General features: G+C 35.0%; 1 protein-coding gene across 14 annotated transcripts in view; it reads left to right on the forward strand.

Annotated features, from left to right (window-relative positions):
• The window catches only part of MYCBP2 (MYC binding protein 2), a 292,153-nt gene that overhangs the window by 190,189 nt on the left and 80,275 nt on the right, over positions 1–21,689 (forward strand). For 7 of the 14 annotated variants that reach the window (XM_030921889.1, XM_030921891.1, XM_030921901.1 and 4 more), the window contains 7 exons: positions 1,599–1,714; positions 5,201–5,298; positions 6,005–6,121; positions 6,834–6,974; positions 17,422–17,496; positions 20,103–20,327; positions 21,179–21,311. In XM_030921889.1, coding sequence (XP_030777749.1) covers positions 1,599–1,714; positions 5,201–5,298; positions 6,005–6,121; positions 6,834–6,974; positions 17,422–17,496; positions 20,103–20,327; positions 21,179–21,311 — 905 coding nt within the window. The remainder of the gene's footprint in view (positions 1–1,598; positions 1,715–5,200; positions 5,299–6,004; positions 6,122–6,833; positions 6,975–17,421; positions 17,497–20,102; positions 20,328–21,178; positions 21,312–21,689) is intronic. The other 7 variants (XM_030921896.1, XM_030921898.1, XM_030921899.1 and 4 more) reach the window with 3 other exon arrangements.

The following is a 21,689-nucleotide window of genomic DNA, read 5'->3' on the forward strand; positions in this document are numbered from 1 at the left end:
AGTATAACCAAAACATGTGTTGTCAGCTGCTTGCAACTAAAATCGTCCTGCATTTCAACTTTATTTTCTATAAATAAATACTTTATAGCATTTTTCTAGGTTGCCGTTGCTGATAGAGATTTGTCACATAATAATGTATAGATTTGCAGAAAGCATGTGTTTATATTCAACTGTAATACTGCCAGCATGTTACATAATACTACCTACTAGTGAAAGTAGGTATGTAAAGTAGGTATCTAGTATCTAAAAATGTTTAAATTGACTTGTTTAGGATTGATTAGTTTGTTTTTCACTTGTTTGCTATTTGAAAATTAATCCTTTTCTCCTTCCAATGAATTGTGGAGCGATTTCAGCATGTGGTATACTTGTATTTGATTGTACTGTCTTAATTTTTCAGCCCATAAATAATTCTGTTAACTTCAGATTTAAGCACATTTTTTTGAGTTACTATTTTATTTGTTAGTTACAGTACTTCTTAAAATAGACACTTGGAAAAAATAATTAAATGCATTATAGTTTGGAGAGATCACCTCCATAGAATTTAGAAAAATCCCTGAAGTGAATCTGGGATAGCAGAATTATGTATAGGCTGGAAATGCCAGTTTGAAACTCATGGGGAAAATACATTTGGGAATCATCTACATAGAGATGGCATTTATTTAAAACTGAGGAATGGATGTCACCTAGATAGATGGCATAGGTAGAAAAAAGATTACCCAGACCCAAATCTTGGAGCATTCCTTAAATTAAACGGTAGTCAGAAAAGGGAAAGCAACAAAACACTGACAAAGAATGACCAGTGAGATAAGAAAAAAGCCAGGAAAATAAATGTCGCCGAAGCAAAAGGAAGGAAGTATTTCAAGATAGGAAGAGTTGTCAGCTATCAAATGCTACTGAGAGATTACTGAGGATGAAGTGACCATTGAACTTGGGGACATGGTGGTCATTGGTGACTTTGACATCAGCAGGTGTAAGGAAATGTTGGAAACAAAAGCCTAGTAAGGATAAATTGTGGGAGGGAAGTAAAAGTGAGAAAATGGAGTTTGATATAAATAGGAGAAGAGATGTAAGACCTTACTAGAGGAGGCTGTAATATCAAAGGGAGGTGTTAGTGAAGGTTCTAAAGTTTGTGTGCTAATGGAAATGATTCAGTAAATTGAGAGTATTGATGATGCATGAGAGAGAGAACAAGGTGATTGCAGCTTGAAAATGTTGAGGGAATAAGATTCACAGGACAAGGGCAGGGGCTAGCTTTGGATCAAATCCAGGACACTTCCTCCATTCTACCATGAGAGAAGGCAGGGGAAAGTAGGTTTATTAATCACATTGCAACTTTGAGGTTGTATCTGATTGCTTATTGTCTCACAAGAAAGAGGTGAGGTCATGATCACCTGAGAGTGAGGAAGAGAGGTGGTGCAGGTTTGAGGTAAGAAAGAAGTGAAATTCAAGCATTTTGGAGAGTAGGCAAGCATACTATGGCAGGGTGGTAGGATTGCAAGGAGGTATGCAAACAAATTAAATTTTTGCTGAACTATCGTAATGATGTTGGCTGCTTAACCAAAAGTAAAATTTCCAATATCCATCTTATTTCTTTCCAGACCCAGTGAGAATATGCTGATCCGTGTCAATAATGATGGGACTTATTGTGCAAATTGGACTCCGGGGGCTATTGGACTCTACACTATTCATGTTACCATTGATGGCATTGAAATCGGTATTTTTTTTTTAAGCCGTGAGCTACTACTTACTTCGAATAACTAGAATCAAAATTATTTTTATCTTCTAGTTTTGCCCTTTAACTCGCATCATACATATGGATAGGTTTCATAACTTATTTGAGGCCTTGTTTTCTCATTCATAATGAGTATTTAATTAGTGCGTTAACATTTTGTAATAATTTCTAGTGTCCACCCAAGCATTGTAGCCCTCATGACTCCTTCCCTGCATTCCCTGATGTGAATAGTCAGGTGTGCTCTCTTCCACGGTGCTGTGTTACCCTGTCTCTCCCTTGCGGGTGTGTCTGTGCTTCTCCTGACTGTGAGCAGACAGCATTCATGTTTGGATCTTCCAGTGTAGCTCAGTGCCTGGCACATAATGACAGTAAATATGGATGAATGAATGCATTTTTCAATCTATCAATGTGTTAGTCTGGGTTCTCCAGAGAGACAGAACCAATAGGATATCTATACAGTCATGTGCCTCATAACATTTTGGTCAGTGACGAACAACATATATAGTGGTGGTCCTGTAAGATTTTTACCGTACCTTTTCTATGCTTAGATATGTTTAGATATGCAAATCCTTACCATTGTGTTACAGTTACCTACAGTATCCAGTAGAGTAACATGCTGTACAGGATTGTAGCCTAAGACCAACAGGCTGTACCATATAACCCAGGTAATCTGTACCATCTAGGTTTGCATAAGTCCACTCTGATGTTTGCACAGTGATGAAATTGCCTGGTGATGCATTTCTCAGAACATTTCCCCCATCTTTAAGCAATGCATGACTATATTAGATACATGAGAGGGGATTTATTAGGGAAAATTGGCTTGCACAGTTGTGGAGTCTGAAAAGTCCCATGGTAGGCCACACCTGCAGACTGGAGACCCTGGGATGCAGGTGGCCTCAGAACCAGAGAAGCAGATGATGTAACACTCAGTCTGAGGCCAAAGGCCTGAGAATCCGGTGGGGGGGGGGGGGCACTAATATAAGTCCTGGGGTCTAAATTTTGGGGACCCTGGAATTCAAATGTCGAGGGACAGTAGAGGAAGTGTTTATCCAAGCTCCAGAAAATACATATGCGTTCACCTCTCCTCTGTTTTTGTTTGCTGTGTGTCCCCAGATGATTGGACAGTGCCTGCCCACATTGAGAGCAGATCTTCCCCACCTGCTCCACTCACACTCACACGCCAGTCTTCTCTGGAAACACCTTCACAGACCCAAAAGTTATGCCTTACCAGGTTTCTAGGTATTCTTTAATTCAGTCAAGTGGACACCTAGAACTAATCATCACAACCATTAACTTTCAAAAACATACTGCTTTTCTTTCAGGCATTAATCTTTTCTTTTCTTTACTTTTAAACTGTGTGTATAATAGGATAACAAGGAGAAAACTATAGTGCTTATCAATGTGAATTTCTTGTAACATTATTTTTCCTGATGCTCCTCAAGAAAAGGGGTTTCTGTGATCAGATAGATTTCAAAAACCTGATACAGGATGAGTATCTTTTATCTGAAATGCTTGCCACCAGAAGTATTCTAGATTTTGGACTTTTTCTGATTTTGGCAGTTGAGCATCCCTAATTCAAAATTTGAAAATTCAAAATGCTTCAATGAGCACTTTTTTTGAGCATCATGTCAGCACTCAAAAAATTTTAGATTTTAGAGCTTTTTGGATTTGGGGTTTTCAGATTAGAGATGCTCAACTTGTATATGGTAGTCTCACTTGAGACATTCACACAATCTACATTAACATATTAGGGATTCTGAGAAGTTCTGAAATCAAGAAATTTGTCTAACTATGTTTAATCCTTATCATGGGACCACTTGCGAGTGGGAAAGAGAAACAGGGTGGAGATAGTAATAATACCAATTAATATTTCACCAAAATATTTGGGAAACCCTGCTTTAAGTAGTTTGCTTTGTCAGTGGAGGTAAAGAGGTACTTTACATTGATGTAATTGTATGTTCTCATACATTAATATAACTATATAGACTCAGATATGTCCAGTTCACCTGACCGTTCTAGAGACCTTCGCCAGCAGCCTTTGCTGCACTCTTCTTTATTTCAACATATCCATAAAGCCTTTAGTTCAGCAACCGTTTTTGGTTCTGAGCATACATTGTCCTGAGTAAGACAATTCCTGTCAAGTGTTAACACTTAACTGAGGATTGTGAAAGTAAAACAGGCAAACCAAAATCATATGAAGTAGAATATAAGTAGTGACATACAAGAGATATAAATTACAGTAGGAATTCAAAAGTAGAAATAGCCAAGAATGACACTGTGAAGATTTTCTTCTCTCTAAAAATTCTGGTAAAATTTCAGTAGATAGAGTTTTTTTCATCATCTTATCTAATTGTGGGATGAAGGAAACTGATACAAATTAGATAAGAAAAATCCACTTATATTTGTTTTTTGGAATGAAGCTGAAGAAAAAGACTTGCTTACTTAGAATCATCCATTTTCTTCATACTCAACTTCACTGCTCTTCTTTCTAAGTTTTCTCCCACGCCATCAGTGGGCTGCAACCTTGCTTGACCATGGACAAGCAGAGATAATAATTCATTAGAACAATTACAATAATAATAGCTAACATTTATTGTGCATTTAATATATATATCTAAATTTGTTCTACATGTACTTTTTTTTTTTTGAGACAGAGTCTCACTCTGTTGCACAGGCTGGAATGCAGTGGCACAATCCCTGCTCACTGCAACGTCCACCTCACAGGTTTAAGCAATTCTCATGCTTCAGCTTCCTGAGTACCTGGAATTACAGGTGTGCGCCATCATGCCCAGCTAATTTTTGTATTTTTAGTAGAGATGGGGTTTCGCTATGGTGGCCAGTCTGGTCTTGAACTCCCAACCTCAGGTGATCCGCCTGCCCCAGCCTCCCAAAAGGATTACAAGTGTGAACCACTGTGCCTGGCCCCTTGTACATTTTAAGTCATTTATTTCCTACAACAGCTCGGTGAGTTAGATACTATTATTTTTCCCATTTTATAGATGAAGAAATTGAGGCACAGAGAGTCAAACAGTTAGTGCAAAATATCGGAGTAACCAAAGCAGTCTAACATGAGAACCTCAGCTTCTCATAACCATGCTACATTGTCATAGAGCTGAGTGGTAGAGATGATGAGTGGTATTCTGATTTGATATTGTCTGATAAGATTTAATTCTCCAGAGTTTTTTTTTTTTTTTTTTCCATTTTTCCTGTATCATTTCATATGTTCTAGTTAAAGATAGGGAGCCCCTTGTTTTCCTTGACCTCCTGAGATACTCCTTTAGAATCTCAGGGCCATTTTTAAAATATTTCTCTTGTTTAGCTTGCTAAATATCCATTACCTTAAAAGGACAGAAATCAGATATTTGTGTTAATTTTTAAAAATAGCCTGTGGATGTTTATAAGATTAGGTTTAAGGATCTTCCTTCTTTTTTTTTCTCATATGTTACAGTTCTCTTATTTTTCTGACAGATGCTGGTCTGGAAGTAAAAGTAAAAGACCCACCAAAAGGGATGATACCACCAGGAACTCAGCTGGTCAAACCAAAGACTGAACCTCAGCCTAATAAGGTTAGGGCAGAATGAGCTGAGAGCCAGAATCATTCAGTTTTTACATGTTTGTTACTGATGCTTCAAAATGGCCAGTAAACATCTAACATTTTACTTGATTTCAGGACTTAAATTCTAATTATCCCTAAATAAATTTAGAGAGTAGTTTATGGTAATATTTCTAAGTTATAACATATGTACTTCTTTTCTTTGTGTAATGCTATCGTAATTGATACATATTGTATTCTTCCTGCTATATAACGTTTACAATGAACAAAAAGTCTACTGAAATTAAGCGTAAAGTTTGCAAGGCAAAAATGTCCTCTGTCAAAAGAAAAGTTAACTTCTGAAATCTAAAGAGTAAGTACAGGCATTTTGGTAAACTGCATGTTAAAAAATGAAATACTGGTAATTGAATTTGTTTTTCTAAGAGAAACAAATGGTTTTTATCCTTCTTAACACATATCTTCAATATTTAGAAATGAGTTAAAATATATATAATTGTCTAAGTTTTATTTTCAGTAATATACATTTCAGTGCTTAAAAGTTCTGTGGTTAGTGTTGTTATAAAGCACTGTTATTTGCAGAGGGAGCCTCACTACAAATAATTCTGGAACCTTGTTAAGAATTATGATACTTTCAAACCTGCTTAATTTTACTTCTTGCTACTTACAAGATCTCTATTCCATGTTCTTCCCACCTCACCGTTAATCTTTGCCTTTCTCAGGTTCGAAAATTTGTGGCCAAGGACAGCGCAGGGCTTCGCATTCGTAGCCACCCTTCCCTTCAGAGTGAGCAGATAGGCATAGTGAAAGTCAATGGAACTATCACTTTTATTGATGAGGTAATTGATAAAGGAGCTCTTGGTAGTAAATTTTGGACAGAAAGTTTTTACATTGTTTTCTTAATAATAATGTTACTGAGTTTTTTGTAAGAATGTGTTTTAAGCAGTTTGGGAAATATTTTAAAACTACTTTATAGAATGTGTTCGTTGAGTTTCAAACATTTCATTTATTTTATCGTTAAAAAATAAAATTATATTTTAAACATGAAAAGAACAATGTTCAACATAGTATTCAGAAATCTATACATATATTCACTGAAAATGGGTATAGTTTTTCATGACATTTTAAAATGTTGTTTGTTTTGAAATGTGTTTCTTACTGCTTTAACTTTAGACAGTATATTTTTCTAGTAATACAACCAAGTAACTTCTGATTCTGAGAATATAAATATAAGGGAAGGAAGATTCGTATTCTTTTGGGTAACATCTGATTTTACTGTTTAAACTATGTATCTTAAAGTGTGGTTTCCTTGTGTTTTTATTCCTAAGTGTAATTGTTTTTATAATCTTGTCACATGAATTATCATATTGTTTTGGCGCTCTTTGCTGCTTTTTTTTCCCTGGAGGGTCTCTCAGACTTACTTTCTACAAAAACTAGATGCTTAATCTCCACATCCACCATTATTTTCCTGCTTTGCAGACTTTCAGACCTTGCTAGCCTCATAAGACTTACAGGAAGGCCTGGCTTGTTTCTGTTGCTTTTTTTCTATAGATCCATAATGATGATGGTGTGTGGCTGAGGCTGAATGATGAGACAATAAAGAAGTATGTCCCTAACATGAATGGTTACACTGAAGCCTGGTGCCTCTCTTTTAATCAACATCTTGGCAAAAGTCTTCTGGTCCCTGTTGACGTAAGTAAAAGGTGGTTTTAAAAAGCATTATAGATACACGCTGTTTTGTTTTTTCACAGGGCTTTCTTTAATTAAGGCTTTTCAGTTCTGAGGTAACCCACAACTAAGTAACTTTTACTTTACAATTTCTTGAATTCTTAAGGGCTTCTGTGTAATGAAAGTGAAGTTTGGCAAGGTTAAGGCCCTTGGTGCAGATTATGATCCATCACAGATAGGCAGGAAGTCGTAAATTTAATTAATTACTACTTAATTAAAACTACTGAATTCCTTTCCAAGAGGTAGAAAATGAGACTGGTTACATTTTTTTCTTTCTTATTTATACAATTGTTTGGAATGAATTCCAAACTAAAGTTTATGAACTCAGAATTATACATTCAAAAACACGTATAAATGTATGTTATGTTCACATTTTGCAATTAGTTCTGTGTGTTTTGTCTAATTTTGAATTTCTTCTTTCTTGGCTTATAATACTATTATTTAGACTTAGATTTAATTAGAATATGTAGTATTCTAATTGAAGTTAAATCCTAGTCTTTGAGAGAATTCATTGTACCTCCTTGTTAAGTATAGTAGAATAGAGCCAGTGTTCATAACATTGCTACTTCATGAAGTATAATAATAACCCACACTTCATTTTATATATTAACCAGGAAAGAATGATTTTTCCCTTTTTTCATTACCATCAAATGTGTGTGCTCTTTAGGACAGAGCTAATAAATAGCACAGGTAAAATTTTATTTAAAAACTTAGTATTTTAAACAGTTGAATTTCTTAAAAATCAGTTTATAAAGTTAGCTTATTATGTCAAACCATTCAGTATATTCCATTTGACTTTCTCCTTGATTGTCCGTAATAATGTTCTCCAAAGCAGTAGTTTATATAATACAAGACAATTCTTTGGTGAACAAAACATTGGAATTTCTATTTGTATTTATTGATCTCATTCTTTTTTATATGTTTTTGTGTATGTTTTATAATAGCACGGTGGAGACTTTGTATATAGAGAGAGAGCAAGGAAGAGAGAAGGAAGATATGTGATCAAGAAAATTTAGAGTGTTGGCTTACTGCTTTATGGAGGTTAAGTTGAACAATGATACATCTATAATTAAAATACTAAATTTTAAATCAAAAAATTACATCAATTACATCTTATTAAATTTTCCTCAGATTTATACTTACAGTTAAAAATAAAAAGGATTTTGACCTTCTATGAAAGTGTATTTTAAAGAGATAATTATAACCACCATTTTTGTACAGTTATTTTTTCCAGTGTAGACTTTTTTGTTGGGCAAGGGGGAGTTGGGTTTTGTTTTTTATACAAATGGAAGAGCTGGGTGAGGTGGCTCACGCCTGTAATCCCAGCACTTTGGGAAGCCGAGGCCGATGGATCACCTGAGGTCAGACCAGCCTAACATGGTGAAACCCCATCTCTACTAAAAATACAAAAAATTAGCCGGGTGTGGTGGTGGGCGCCTATAATCCTAGCTACTTGGGAGGCTGAAGTGGGAGAATTGCTGGAACTCAGGAGGTGGAGGTTGCCGTGATTCGAGATCGTGCCACTATACTCCAGCCTGGGAGACAGAGCGAGTCTCTGTCTCAAAAGAAATAAAAATATAGTGATGGGGTCTCACTATGTTGCCCGGGCTGGTCTGGTCTCAAACTCCTGAGCTCAAGCGATCATCTTGCCTTGGCCTCACAAAGTGCTGATATTACAGGCATGAGCTACCACACCTGGCCATTGTGTGTTTTATTTAAGATAATTTCCTTCAGTCCCTAATAAAACGTTATTCCAGATTATATTATCTTTTCTACCTCCCCAGTCCAAATTTTCTCTGATTTCTTTGCTCATTTGAGGAGCTGCTTTTGGGAGAGAAAGATACTCACACAGATAAAGCAAGTCAATAAACAAAGGTAGAAAGGAAGAGCGAGAAGTATCATCTGTCAAAGTTCTGAATCCCACGGTTTTGTTTTAAAGCATTGTGTTCTGTTATTTGATGCTTTTGAACACCATCCAAGAGACTATCTGTAGTAGACAGTTTCCTCAAGGGAAAGAAGGGAGTAACAAAGGTTAGAGGAGCGGTAAGGAGTGGAGTGAGGCATGCAGATACTTGTGGGTGGTTTTCACTGGAATGTGAGTGCGGAGGTTGTTAATGTGAACAGCTCAAGAGTGTCTGGTATTGTTAGGAAGCTAGGGTTTTTTTGATTTCTTCATTTTAAGAGTAGTAGTGACTTGAGAGTTTTATAAGTTAAAAGAAAGATACTAGTAGAAAAAGGGAGAAATTAAAGATGTAGATGACAAGGCTGAAGACTGAAAAACAGGAGGAGGAAATGGAATTAAGGGCACCTTGGAGAGCTTGCTTCTCTAAAAGAGCGGGGGATATGCCTGGCAGTAGTTATGTCTTGGTGGAGGGAGGGACAAGGGGAAGAGGTTGAGGGAGACTACAAGTTCCCTTAAAATAGAAGATAGGAAAACCATCAGTTCACAATGAAAAGAATGAGTTAAGTTAGGGGGTTGAGAAATGCAATGAATATTTGGAATATCATTTGAAGAATTACTGGGCCACTAAAGACTCAATGAGACCACTGTATAGACTCAGCAAGAATCCTCTGCCTAATCCTTTATTGCCCTAAGTGTCCAGAATTAAAAGGGCCAAGAAAGAGCCAAGAAAGCATATTCTAGTAGTAGTTGCTGAGCTGCTGTGACAGAAAGAGCAATTAAGATCATCAACTCTGGGAATGTGGACTCAGACCTAAGTTAGAAATGTGAAAGGACAAATGGAAGGTCCAAAGGATATAGAAGATTCAATAAAATCCTAGAACAATATAGTGAATGCACTGTAGTTAAAGAGTTGGCAAAATGCAGGCAATAAAGTAGAATATTTGTATTTGATATCATAGGTAGGGCACTTTAAAGAATGAGATGCTCTGTTACATTGCCATGGGAGGGTGGCTGAAGTGCAGTGCACATGGAAGTCACTGCAAGTGCCTAAGTCTAGGAACTAAGAAGCTAGGCAGGTGGAAGATCATCTGCATGGACTTGAAGACACACAGATGATGTGACTCACAAAGTTCAAGATAAAAACAGGCTGTACGTGGTGCACGCCTGTTATCCCATTTCTTTGGGAGGCCACGATGTGTAGATCAGGAGTTCAAGGTCAGGAGTTCAAGATGGTGAAACCCCATCTCTATTAAAAATACAAAACTTGGCCAGGCGCGGTGGCTCAAGCCTGTAATCCCAGCACTTTGGGAGGCAGAGACGGGCGGATCACGAGGTAAAGAGATGGAGACCATCCTGGCTAACGCAGTGAAACTCCGTCTCTACTAAAAAAAAAATACAAAAAACTAGCTGGGCGAGGTTGCGGGCGCCTGTAGTCCTAGCTACTCGGGAGGCTGAGGCAGGAGAATGGCATGAACCCGGGAGGCGGAGCTTGCACTGAGCTGAGATCCGGCCACTGCCCTCCAGCCTGGGCAGCAGAGCGAGACTCCGTCTCAAAAAAAAAAAAAAAAAAAAAAAAAAAAATACAAAACTTAGCCGGCCGTGGTGGTGGGTGCCTGTAGTCCCAACTACTCAGGAGGCTGAGGCAGAGAATTGGTTGAACCCGTGAGGCAGAGGTTGCAGTGAGCTGAGATCGCGCCACGCCACTCCACTCCACTCCAGCCTGGGTGACAGCGAGACTCCATACCAAAAAAAAAAAAAAAAAAGATTAAAAACAGTGTGTTTACCATTGGAGGAAGGGGTCCATAAGACACAATTTAAAGTCATGGGGGGATGGAAATAGTTTGATGTTGGATCAGGAAGAAACAGCAGTTTTGATATAAAAATGAAAGAACAGACCGGGCGCGGTGGCTCACGCCTGTGATCCCAGCACTTTGGGAGGCCGAGGCGGGCGGATCACGAGGTCAGGAGATCGAGACCATCCTGGCTAACACAGTGAAACCCCCTCTCTACTAAAAATACAAAAAATTAGCTGGGTGTGGTGTCGGGCGCCTGTAGTCCCAGCTACTCGGGAGGCTGAGGCAGGAGAATGGCGTGAACGCGGGAGGCGGAGCTTGCAGTGAGCTGAGATCCGGCCACTGCATTCCAGCCTGGGCGACAGAGCAAGACTCCGTCTCAAAAAAAAAAAAAAAAAAAGAACAGGTGGATGATATAAGGGTTTATGTTTTGTGTGGTAATCAAAGATGACAGAGGGAAATTAACTGGCATAGGGCTCTAAACAGATCCGGGATAAAGTTACTTCAGTATAGATGTTAACTGAGGGCTCACACAGGGTCAGAGGCCTGACATAGGCAGGGACAGGCATGATTTTCCAAGGTTTTATCTGTAGGGACTAGGGCAGACCTGTTACCCAGTCAGTACATTTTTCTTAAGAGAATCCGACTATGCAGGGCTAAACATGATAGGGCATAGAGGGAATAATGATTCCCTCTCAGCCCCTCAAGGAAATAACACAGCTAAATAGTTGCATCTTGCTACCTCTTCCTTTGTATCTCTTATACATTTACTGCTGGAAAAACACTCTTATCTTTTCTCCCTTCTTACTTCAGTTCCTTTAGAGTAAACGAAACTTAATCATGGCTATTAATTGTAAAACATGACTTAATAAAAAAATGAAAACTGGGAGATATGAAATAAAATTAGAAGTATTCAAACACCAATGCTGCTAACTTAAAAAGAAGTGAAAGTACTAAAAAGTTGCCTTCAGCACTGTTTACATCTATCTCTTCAACCTTTTCTAGTTAAAACATTTTGTATTGACATCAATGTGTGCACCTTATTTGGATCGCGACTCAAACAAACTATAGAGAGGAGTGGGGGCAGAGATTGGAAGTTTGAACACTGACTGAATGTTGGATGAATTATTTTTTAAAATAAGATTGCTATAATTACCCATATTAGATAATCCTTAAAGTGATCGTGTCACGCTGTCTTGTTTATTTTACTCATGTTTTAGAATTTGTGTATTCGTTATAAGTATGAACTTAGCTCAATTTTGATCTATCAGTCATTCTATTTAAACACCATATTTGACTAAAAAATATATCCTAATTTAGTTCAAAGGTGACTTTAACTGTTTTAGCACTTTAATAATGCTCTAGTTTAGAGACAAAATAACATTAGACATTCATATTATGACTGTATCGTTTCCAAAATAATTTTTAAGTCAATGGGAAAGATAGAGCTAAATAGATGAAGGGTTCAGATCCTCTGTGAGGCATTCATTATAAATTATGTAGAACTTTTTGCCCTTTTTAGAACAGTCTTCCTTTTTGTTTGGTTTTGGGTTTTTTGTTTGGTTTTTTTGTTTGGTTTTGTTTGTTTTGTTTTTTATAGCACCTTGCCTTGCCACCCAAGCTGGAGTTCAGTGGCACCATCTTGGCTCACTGCAACCTCCACCTCCCAGGTTCAAGCGATTCTCATGTCTCAGCCTCCGGAGTACCTGGTATTACAGGCATACACCACCACACCCAGCTAATTTTTGTATTTTTCGTAGAGATGGGCAGGGTTTTACCATGTTGGCCAGGCTGCTCTTGAACTTCTGGCCTCAAGTGATCCACCCATCTTGGCCTCCCACAGTGCTGGGATTACAAACTGGGATTAAAGATGTGAGCCACTGCACCCGGCAGAGAACATGCTTTCCGACTTTACGTCTTAAGAGTCTTTGTTTTGTTGTCTAATTTATCTAGAATGGTTTCACTTCCATTTTTTTCTAATCTTAGGTTGTCCAGACTCAAAAATTTATTGATGATCTTCTTCTCTTTATTTCCCAATTTTTCTATAGTCATTAATTCATTAATTGCTCCTTTAGTAAATGTTTGAGTTCTTATTCGTAGAATTCTTATTTGCATTCTTGTTAGTAATAAATACTAAGCTGGAAAGTAGGCATTAGGTGGAGATGCAGAGGGGAGGGATACAGAGTAAATAAGATGGGGTGAAGTTCTGATCCTTGGAGTACTCGCCATGTAATGTGGTAGACATACCATATTCACATAATTAAGTTGCTTTGTGATAAGTTGTGGGATGGCTTCACTTAAGTGACATTTGAGGAGGTCTTAAAGAAAGGTTGCCAGGAAACAGTAAAGGAATTTCTAGACAGAGAATCAAATGTTCAGAGTTTTGGGGACATGCTATGTACGTGAACTGTTGAATAGTTGATATAGGTCAAGCAGAGAATTGAGGGTGGAAAACAGGTATGCACTGGGAAGATCAGGTTTCCCTCTTCCTTCTCAGGCAGCACTTAATCTGTACAAGCAGAAAAGGTTTACTTCTTTCTTCAGCTACCCATAATATTTGTTTTTCTTGGCTTCAGCCCATTTGTGTTTATGTACCTCTTATTTCTGTTTTTAAGCTACTTAAGGGTAAGGACTCATTCAGGATCCCTTCTTACTCACATTGGTTTCTTCCTAAGCGTTAGAAATTACACTTTGCTCATAGTAGGTTTTCACAATTTGTTAATGCTTTGCACATTTGTGGATGCTTAATTTTAGTTCTTTGCATTTGATATGATCATTCTCTTTAAAATAATTTCTAACATATATATGCTCCTTGCCTTAATTATGTCATTTAATCCTCATTGTGACCCTGTGATGTTAAGCATTTTATAATTCTCATTTTTTCAATGAATAAAGATAGCCGCTCACCCAGGAGCACAAGTAGAAAGTAGTGGAGCTGGTATTGGAACACCAGTTGATATGATTCCAAAGCCCATGCATTTATGTTCAGTATGCATTAATCTAGTGGAGAGATAAGGATAAATATAGTTATAAAAGGATGAAGCAACTATAGCTGTGATAATCCTATTACTTTGACTAGAACTGCCAAACTACAGAAAGATAAATACTTATAACCTTAATGGTTGAATGAGGATGAATAGCATGATATGTATTGAAGATGACATGAGTCATTCTAAGATGGCATACCTGGGGAATATTGATTGATTTTAAATTAAAATTCTAAAGATGTGGAATCTACAAAATGTGGGCTAGTACAATGTTTCAAATATCAAGGAAAATGCAAGTAAGAAAATGAAAAGAGAATTTATTATGCACTTACCATGGAAGACACTAGACTCTCTGGAATCACAAGCTTAATTTTTTGGAAAACAAGTGTACTTCTGTGATAGGAGATGTTAATAGTTTGAAACTTACACACCCAGTTCTTTGGGTACTGTATCAAAAATGAGATCTTTTAACATTGTGAGGGGAGTTGAGTGGAAGAGAAAGTTTATATCAAGGAAAGTAGATGACAGACAAATGGAAGTATTCTAAGGTATCTTTATAGTTCCCATATAATCTGAATTCTTGCAGAAGCAACGTGGGTCTCTGTATATCTCCATACATTTATATAGATTACTTATTTTAGGCTGATGGGTGTTTACATATAGAAACTATACTGATTTTCCACAATTTGGGACCTGAAAAATTTGAAGTAGAATTGAAGAGAAAGTATCATTTGTTGATCTTGTTTGTATAGCATCAGCTGGGTTAATTGATAAAATTGACAAATGTTTCTTGCATTTTGAATTCAATTTCATTCTTTTGGGTTACCTAATAACACCTAGCAGTCACAGCTTTAACATACCCCAGGTTTCCTGATTTTGTTAATAGCTTTGTCTGTATGTGTATATATGTATATATATACCTGTTTTTTTATCCTGATATTAACTTTAATACAACATTAGTAAATGTGCTGTTCTTAGATAGTTAAGAATAGCTTTATTTCATTATTTAGCTTAGTGTTAATGTTTCATAAACAGAATGAGATTAAAACAGTTAAATTAAGACTGTAATAATTTATATATGCTATGCTTAATTTTCCTGAGTTATTTTATCATTTTGCTTTAACAATGGCAATTCTTAGCTTTGTGCTTATCTAACACAATGGAAGATTTTTTCTTTTCTTTGCCTGAGCATTTGGCATGGTTAGTCACATGTTTTCACTGTGATACTTATTCACTTATTTGGTCTCTTCTATGCCTTGAAAGATTATCAGCTTAGAGTTACAATTTGGTGTTCATTAATTTAGTTAGGTTCCCAGTATGCTTTAATTTTCTGATTTTCTTGAACTTTTCTGCCTTTAAAATAGTATTTGAGAATAAAATGTTATTGTATATATATGTGTGTATGTATATACACATGCACACACAAGCTGTGCTTGTAATAATATGTGAAATTATACTATATGAAAGCTGACATTTTAATAGTGAGAAATTGGGGCTTTGGAGAAATTAACATTTTCATGAATGTTCATATCTTTAGACTAAAACGTTTCTAAATTTTCAGAGAACACTACTCAAGAGTGTATGTGTGTGTTTGAGATGAAGTCTTGTTGCCCAAGCTGAACTTGAACTTCTGGGCTCAAGGAGTCCTACCTTCTCAGCTTCCCAAGTTACTAGGACTACAGGCATGTACTACCATGCCCAGCTAAGTTTTAAAATTATTTTGTAGAGACGGGATCTCTCTATCTTACTCAGGCTGGTCTCAAACTCCTGAATTCAAGCAATCCTCCTATCTTAGCCTTCTGAATAGCTACAAGTATAGGCATGCACTACTGCACCCGGCTATTCAAGTATATTTTATTTTTAAACTCCAGCTGTCTGTTTATCAAATTTCTGCTTCTTGATAAATGCAATTTTACTAGGACATTGCATTTTGAAAATAATCTTATGGTAAACCAGTGTGAATTAATAATTTTCTACAACTGCAGAACAAAAGCAAAAAAGTATAAAGTTTCAGTTTACATAGAAACATATACAGAATTGAATTTATTGGCAATTTATTACCATAGTTAGCAGTTACATCATTTTAAAATATCATTGTACATGCTGTTGACAGAGAAAGCACTTATGTTTGCACATTGACTTAAAAGAGCTTTAAATATTGTCAGCCAGTTACCACATTGCTTCTTTATCACTAACTTTACCTGCATTACTTTTAACAATTGCTTTTCACATTGTTTTAATACTAATTTATGCTAAAAAATAGAATATGCTAAAAAGAAGTGATATTGTTTTATGTAAAAAAATCTGTCCCACTATGCTTTGTGAGGGAGAGAAACCATTGACCAATTACTCTACAAATTCTTATATACATGGATGAACCAGTAAAGACATTTTTCCCCTAAAACATAGCACTTCAAAATGCTCTGCAATATGTTTTTCACTTTACCTAAAGAGAAAGGACCTTATTCACCATCCACTTTTAATTAGGGAGCAATTGGCTTTGATTTTGGTTTACATTTATTTTTAGGCATATTATTTGACACTTTTTTAGGGTTTTAAATGTCTTACATTTATAAGTTTCTTATATATATGATATATATACACTTACATATATGTTTCTTACATATATATGTATATATGGATATGGAAATCTAGAACTGGAGAACGGTAAATGAAGTCTCATTATCTAAAATGACATAATTGATAGGGACTTTTGATGTTTCTTTTTGTTGAAGTCTTAGTTGCTCTTTTTTATTAACATTTTGAATGTCCTCTTTTGGTTCAAAATAACCTATCAATATTTACATAAGCAATAAAATTGTGCAATTGCTACTCACTGGAAAGATTTTAATTTCAGATCAGATAAATGTAGATTGATAGCATGAGATAACTACGAAAATATGTATCATTTAAATTATCAGTAAAACATTTTGTGAAAATGTTGATTTTTCTGGGATGTTTCTGTGAATTGATTGTTCCTTAACAAAACATTTTTAGACTTTGACTTAGAGATCCTAAATGCTCTGCATTTCCTAAACTTTGAGATGGAGAAAAGTAGGCCTGTCTTTTGATAAAATTGATTAAATTTTTATATTTTGATAAAAAATTGATTGTATGTATTATTTATGTTTTTCTTATCAAATTTGTTAGTAGCATTCAGAAATATTTCCAAATGATTTTTTTCCTACTTATAGAGGGAAGGAAAATTGAAAAAAAATGACAGACTTTTTGTTTTATTTTTTACTTTCTTATTTTTGTACTTCAAAAAGTGATAAGTTCACATAAACTACATGCCATTATTATTCATAATAATAATTGCATTTTCTATACAATCTACATCATTTCCATTTTTATTATAAAACAGCAGACGGGTTTCTGTCATAAAACAAATCTGGCTTGTATTAGAACAAATATGTCCTCATTTAAAGAATTTTAAGGTTTCTATCTTGCATTGAGTATCTTAAGCTTTATAACAACGTCTGGCTCTTAATTTTAGTAAATGGCATGACACACTATATCCATGGAGAGCTTCTGACAAAAACTTATCAGACAGAATTTCTTCAGTGTGTTGTTTACTCAGATGGCTTCAGTTTCTCTTTAGTAAAATAATATTTCTGTGTTGGTGCTAGAGTACAGAAAAATGTTGTTACTGTGCACGCATCTTCTGCAGATGATATCCTGTTCCCTTTCGTTGTTGATATTTTTCTTTCTTAAACTTTGTTGCTCAGAATATCTTTAATGCTAGCCAAGGAGTCAGGGATTTGGACGTATTTTCATGGACTCCCAAAGCTTTTTTCCCCCAGGTGAGTTAACTGTAAGGAACAATCATGTTTTATTCAGGTATTTCAGCATGTATAACAAGTTTTGTGTCTTTGAAACCTTTGCTTAAGATTAATAAAACCTTTTAACCAAACAACGATCTATGTGAAGTGCTGCAATTGAGTTTTCTCCTTGCTCCTGCCGAAAAGAATGTATTATTAGTTTAAGTGATACTTCCACATGACTTCAAATTTGCTATATTTAGTTTATGACTGACTTTTCCAATGATTATATCTAAGATTAGTGTTTTCACAACTAACTTATTTAGGTGGCAGTATCCTGGCCTTATGGCTCTTTTATTTTTTCTGCTGCCAACTCTTTCACATTCCCTCTTTGAATGTTCATCTGAGAATGGGATGGGGATGGAGGGAGAAGATAATAATATTGAAATTCATGAATTTAATATGCTGGTACCTGGGTCTTACATTTCAGTATTGAATAAAACATGTATTTTACTATTGCTTGAGCGTGATAGGCACAGTTCTATGACTTTATGTCTGTCCGTTTTTTATACTGTTTAGCACAATAATTGGATAAACTTTGTTTTATACTTATTAATATAGTTTTATTACCTTTACAATAAAATATTAATTGTTTTAAATTTTTAACAAGTTTTCATAATTGCCTTTCAGTGGCTAGTTTGCAATTATAATTAGTTTTACCAAGGCTTAACTCCCAGTGTTACCCTGAATGATCAAAAGTTAGAATTATTGTTATAATTAATTAAATGCACTAGGAATATTATTAAATACCAATGAAATTGGGGTTTTTTGCTGAATCTGTGGATATTTGCTTTTTTATGTCACCGTGTAATTTTTAAGAATCAGTTGTGAGTAGGATTAAAACTTGCCTCTTCCAACTGTGAAATGGCATGATGTATTTATTTATTGACCATTTACAAATAGACATTTTAAAATGTTTACAGAAAATCTTGTGAGTGTAATAGCAAGTATTATGTAAAGTTTAGACCTGTGTTACTCTCAATTTTTATCTTGAGCGCTCTCTGTGTATTCATATAGGTTTGCATATATATAAATTCTTACAAATATATATGATGAGTATATAAAATGTGTATTTTACATTTATTTTTGGTTGTAAATCTAAGCTTTTTGAGTGTTTAAAATTCTCATTTCCATTGAATTTCCAATATGTAACAAAAGAATATTGGTAAATAAACTATAATTATAGTAAATGTAAATTAATTCTTCTTAGTACATATTTGTATAAGTAAAAATTGGTTATTCATCACTACAGTGAGATTCACAAAATATGTGAAAGTTAATGGTGACTTTAACGTTTTCCCTGACCAGTCATGTGTGGAATTAACGAAGTAGCAGGTATACAGAATTCTTGAATCCACATATTTTTAAACCTGAGGATCTTGTTTTTAATATTCTACTGTGTTACTGTCTATATGAACATGTATACATCTCTCTTCATATGAGGCTACTGGTAGGGATAGAACTATTTAATACAATTTTACCTTGTATAATGTTAGTTTTTAAATTTTTATTCTATTTATAACATTATTAAATATCAGTTTTAACCTAATGTTTGCATGTGTGTCTCTTTATGATTATCTAGTACACTATCTGAATATGAAATAAATTCTAGAGTTGATATTACTGTATTTAAAAATGCAGTTTAAATAAATCTCTTTTAAAGGAGTAGTGATGGCAATGAGAACACCCAGTGTGGACCCTTTATTTGCATTTAGTTGGGAAAAAGAGAAAATATGGAAAGGTTATTATTTCTCTTTATTCCATTCACATAGGAAACAATCTTATCACAGCGTTGCAATTTAACAGCAAATTTAGAGTAGGTTCTTTTCTTTCATTTTAGAAGTGACTCTTTTCAGTAATATAAATTTACGTTATATTTACTTAAATCCATGTTTAATTTCTCCTTTCTACTAAAAATACAGTCTTTTCTGTTACTAGCATTAATGTATCACTGCATAGTAATGGCTTAACAAATCTAGCAAGACATTTTTATTTCTACAACATTAGAAAGTATACGTTGTTGAAATTTTGTAAGCATCATTATTTCGTTCATAATGAACAGATACCAAGATATAGCTATATTTTAATGCATATTTTTCATCATCTCTGCTTATGGATCAGTTTTCAGATTCTTCATACCTGTTTTCTCTATTTATAAATAAGTATTTCAACATGGGAAGAAATGAATATTTAGACTTTTTTTTTTTTAACCCATAACAATATACAATAATGCGGTAATAATGATTCAAAGTTATTCCCTTGTGGTTCACATAGTATAGTATTTTTATTTTTCCTACTGTTAAATTTAAACATTGCATTAAAGATAAAAGTAAAATCAAGGATGATTATATTTCTCAAATTGTGGTGGGCAGAAGCCAGAGGTCGATTGGTTTCCTGCTATATTTTCTTGACTTCAACTTCATTTTAAATAGCATTTATTGTTGAAAAACAGATCAGTTATCTTTAGTTATGTTTTTTTTTTATAGTGACAGTACTGTAGACTTGTTATAAAAGCTGTTAATAGGAAGGCTTTGAAAGTGATAATAGATTGTATTTTGTTTATTTTTCTTTCCTATTCAAATTTTCAGGAATCTAAAACTAATACTGATGACTTTTTCAAAGACATAAACTCCTGCTGCCCACAGGAAGCAACAATGCAAGAACAAGATATGCCATTCTTGCGAGGAGGGCCAGGCATGTACAAGGTAGTGAAGACGGGACCTTCAGGTCACAACATCAGAAGCTGCCCTAACCTTAGAGGTATCCCAATTGGAATGTTAGTTCTGGGAAACAAAGTCAAAGCAGTGGGAGAGGTATGGATTCTTGTAGCTTCATGACTTCTAAGATACTCATTTTTAATATAATACAACCAAAGCATCTCTTCTAAAGGTTGCCATTTCTGCCACAGGTTTTTCAATGTTTATGTATTTTATCTTTACTTGTATTGCAAATACATAATTTTTCTGTGCTTCTGTCTAATGATTTGCATAATTATCCTTGTGAAAACAATATATATTAACAAATGATTTGTATTGTATATATAAATGTTTGGTATTTGCATTTATTTTTTCATTATTACAAATGTACTATACCATCATGGATTATCAGCACTTAAAATATTCTATGTGATTGGTATGGAGATGTGATCATATGCAAAAGGTTTCACTTCTTTGTTCCCATTCATAGGTCTCACTGAAGTCCTGAGCAAATAAAATTACTCTTTAGGCTACTGTGGCATTTGCCTCAGCAGATAAGCTTGAAGATGTAGTGTGTCATGCTATTTCTCAGTAAGGGTCATTTTCAAGTTACACTGTGGATACTCTCAACCTAAATAATAGCAAGTCGGCTGTGTTAGGACACTTTAGGTGCAGAAAAAAGAAAATGAGCCATGTGTTTTTGGGTAACACTTAAAATTACTTACGGATTATCTTTGTGCTTTGAAAGTTATTATTTTAACCAAATTCATAAATAAGCAGTATTTTACAGAACTTTTTATTGACTTCTGTCTTACCTCAGGCTGTGGCCTTAATTTCAGAAACTAATTTCTTGGTAGAAATGTATTGGAATGATTACACTATTCAGACACGTGAGCTTTTTACTGGTTTTCATACTGAGTTCCCTAAAAGAATCAAGCCAATCAATCATGCTTTTTGTTATGTACCAGGTAACGAATTCTGAAGGGACATGGGTGCAACTGGATCAGAACAGCATGGTAGAGTTCTGTGAGAGTGATGAAGGAGAGGCATGGTCCTTAGCTAGAGACAGAGGCGGAAACCAGTACCTCCGACATGAAGATGGCAAGTTGGCTTAAATTTGTGATTTATTCCAATTAAACTTTCAGATACAGAAGTTTTATGCCTTTATGCTTTTATTTTAAAGAGTTTTTTGTGTGTTTGTTTTTTAAGTAAAAGCAAAACTAAAAATTAAAAAATCTTGCAACTGTTAAAATTGGTTTGTAAAATATGTGAGTACTTAATGCATATTAAATAAGAAATTAAAAGAAAATTGGAAACATATAAAACAGGCTTTTTATTTCATTAATAGAAATCTGTATACCTCTTTATTCCGTACCAGTCCAGGACTTAACATTTTATCCCTTCTATAATAAAATGAAAATTCAGTATTCAAACTACCAATCTCAGTACTTCTCCCAGGCAGCTTCATTTGATTGCATT

This window comes from Rhinopithecus roxellana, chromosome 18 (assembly GCF_007565055.1).
Source record: "Rhinopithecus roxellana isolate Shanxi Qingling chromosome 18, ASM756505v1, whole genome shotgun sequence".
Taxonomy (NCBI): Eukaryota; Metazoa; Chordata; class Mammalia; order Primates; family Cercopithecidae; genus Rhinopithecus; species Rhinopithecus roxellana.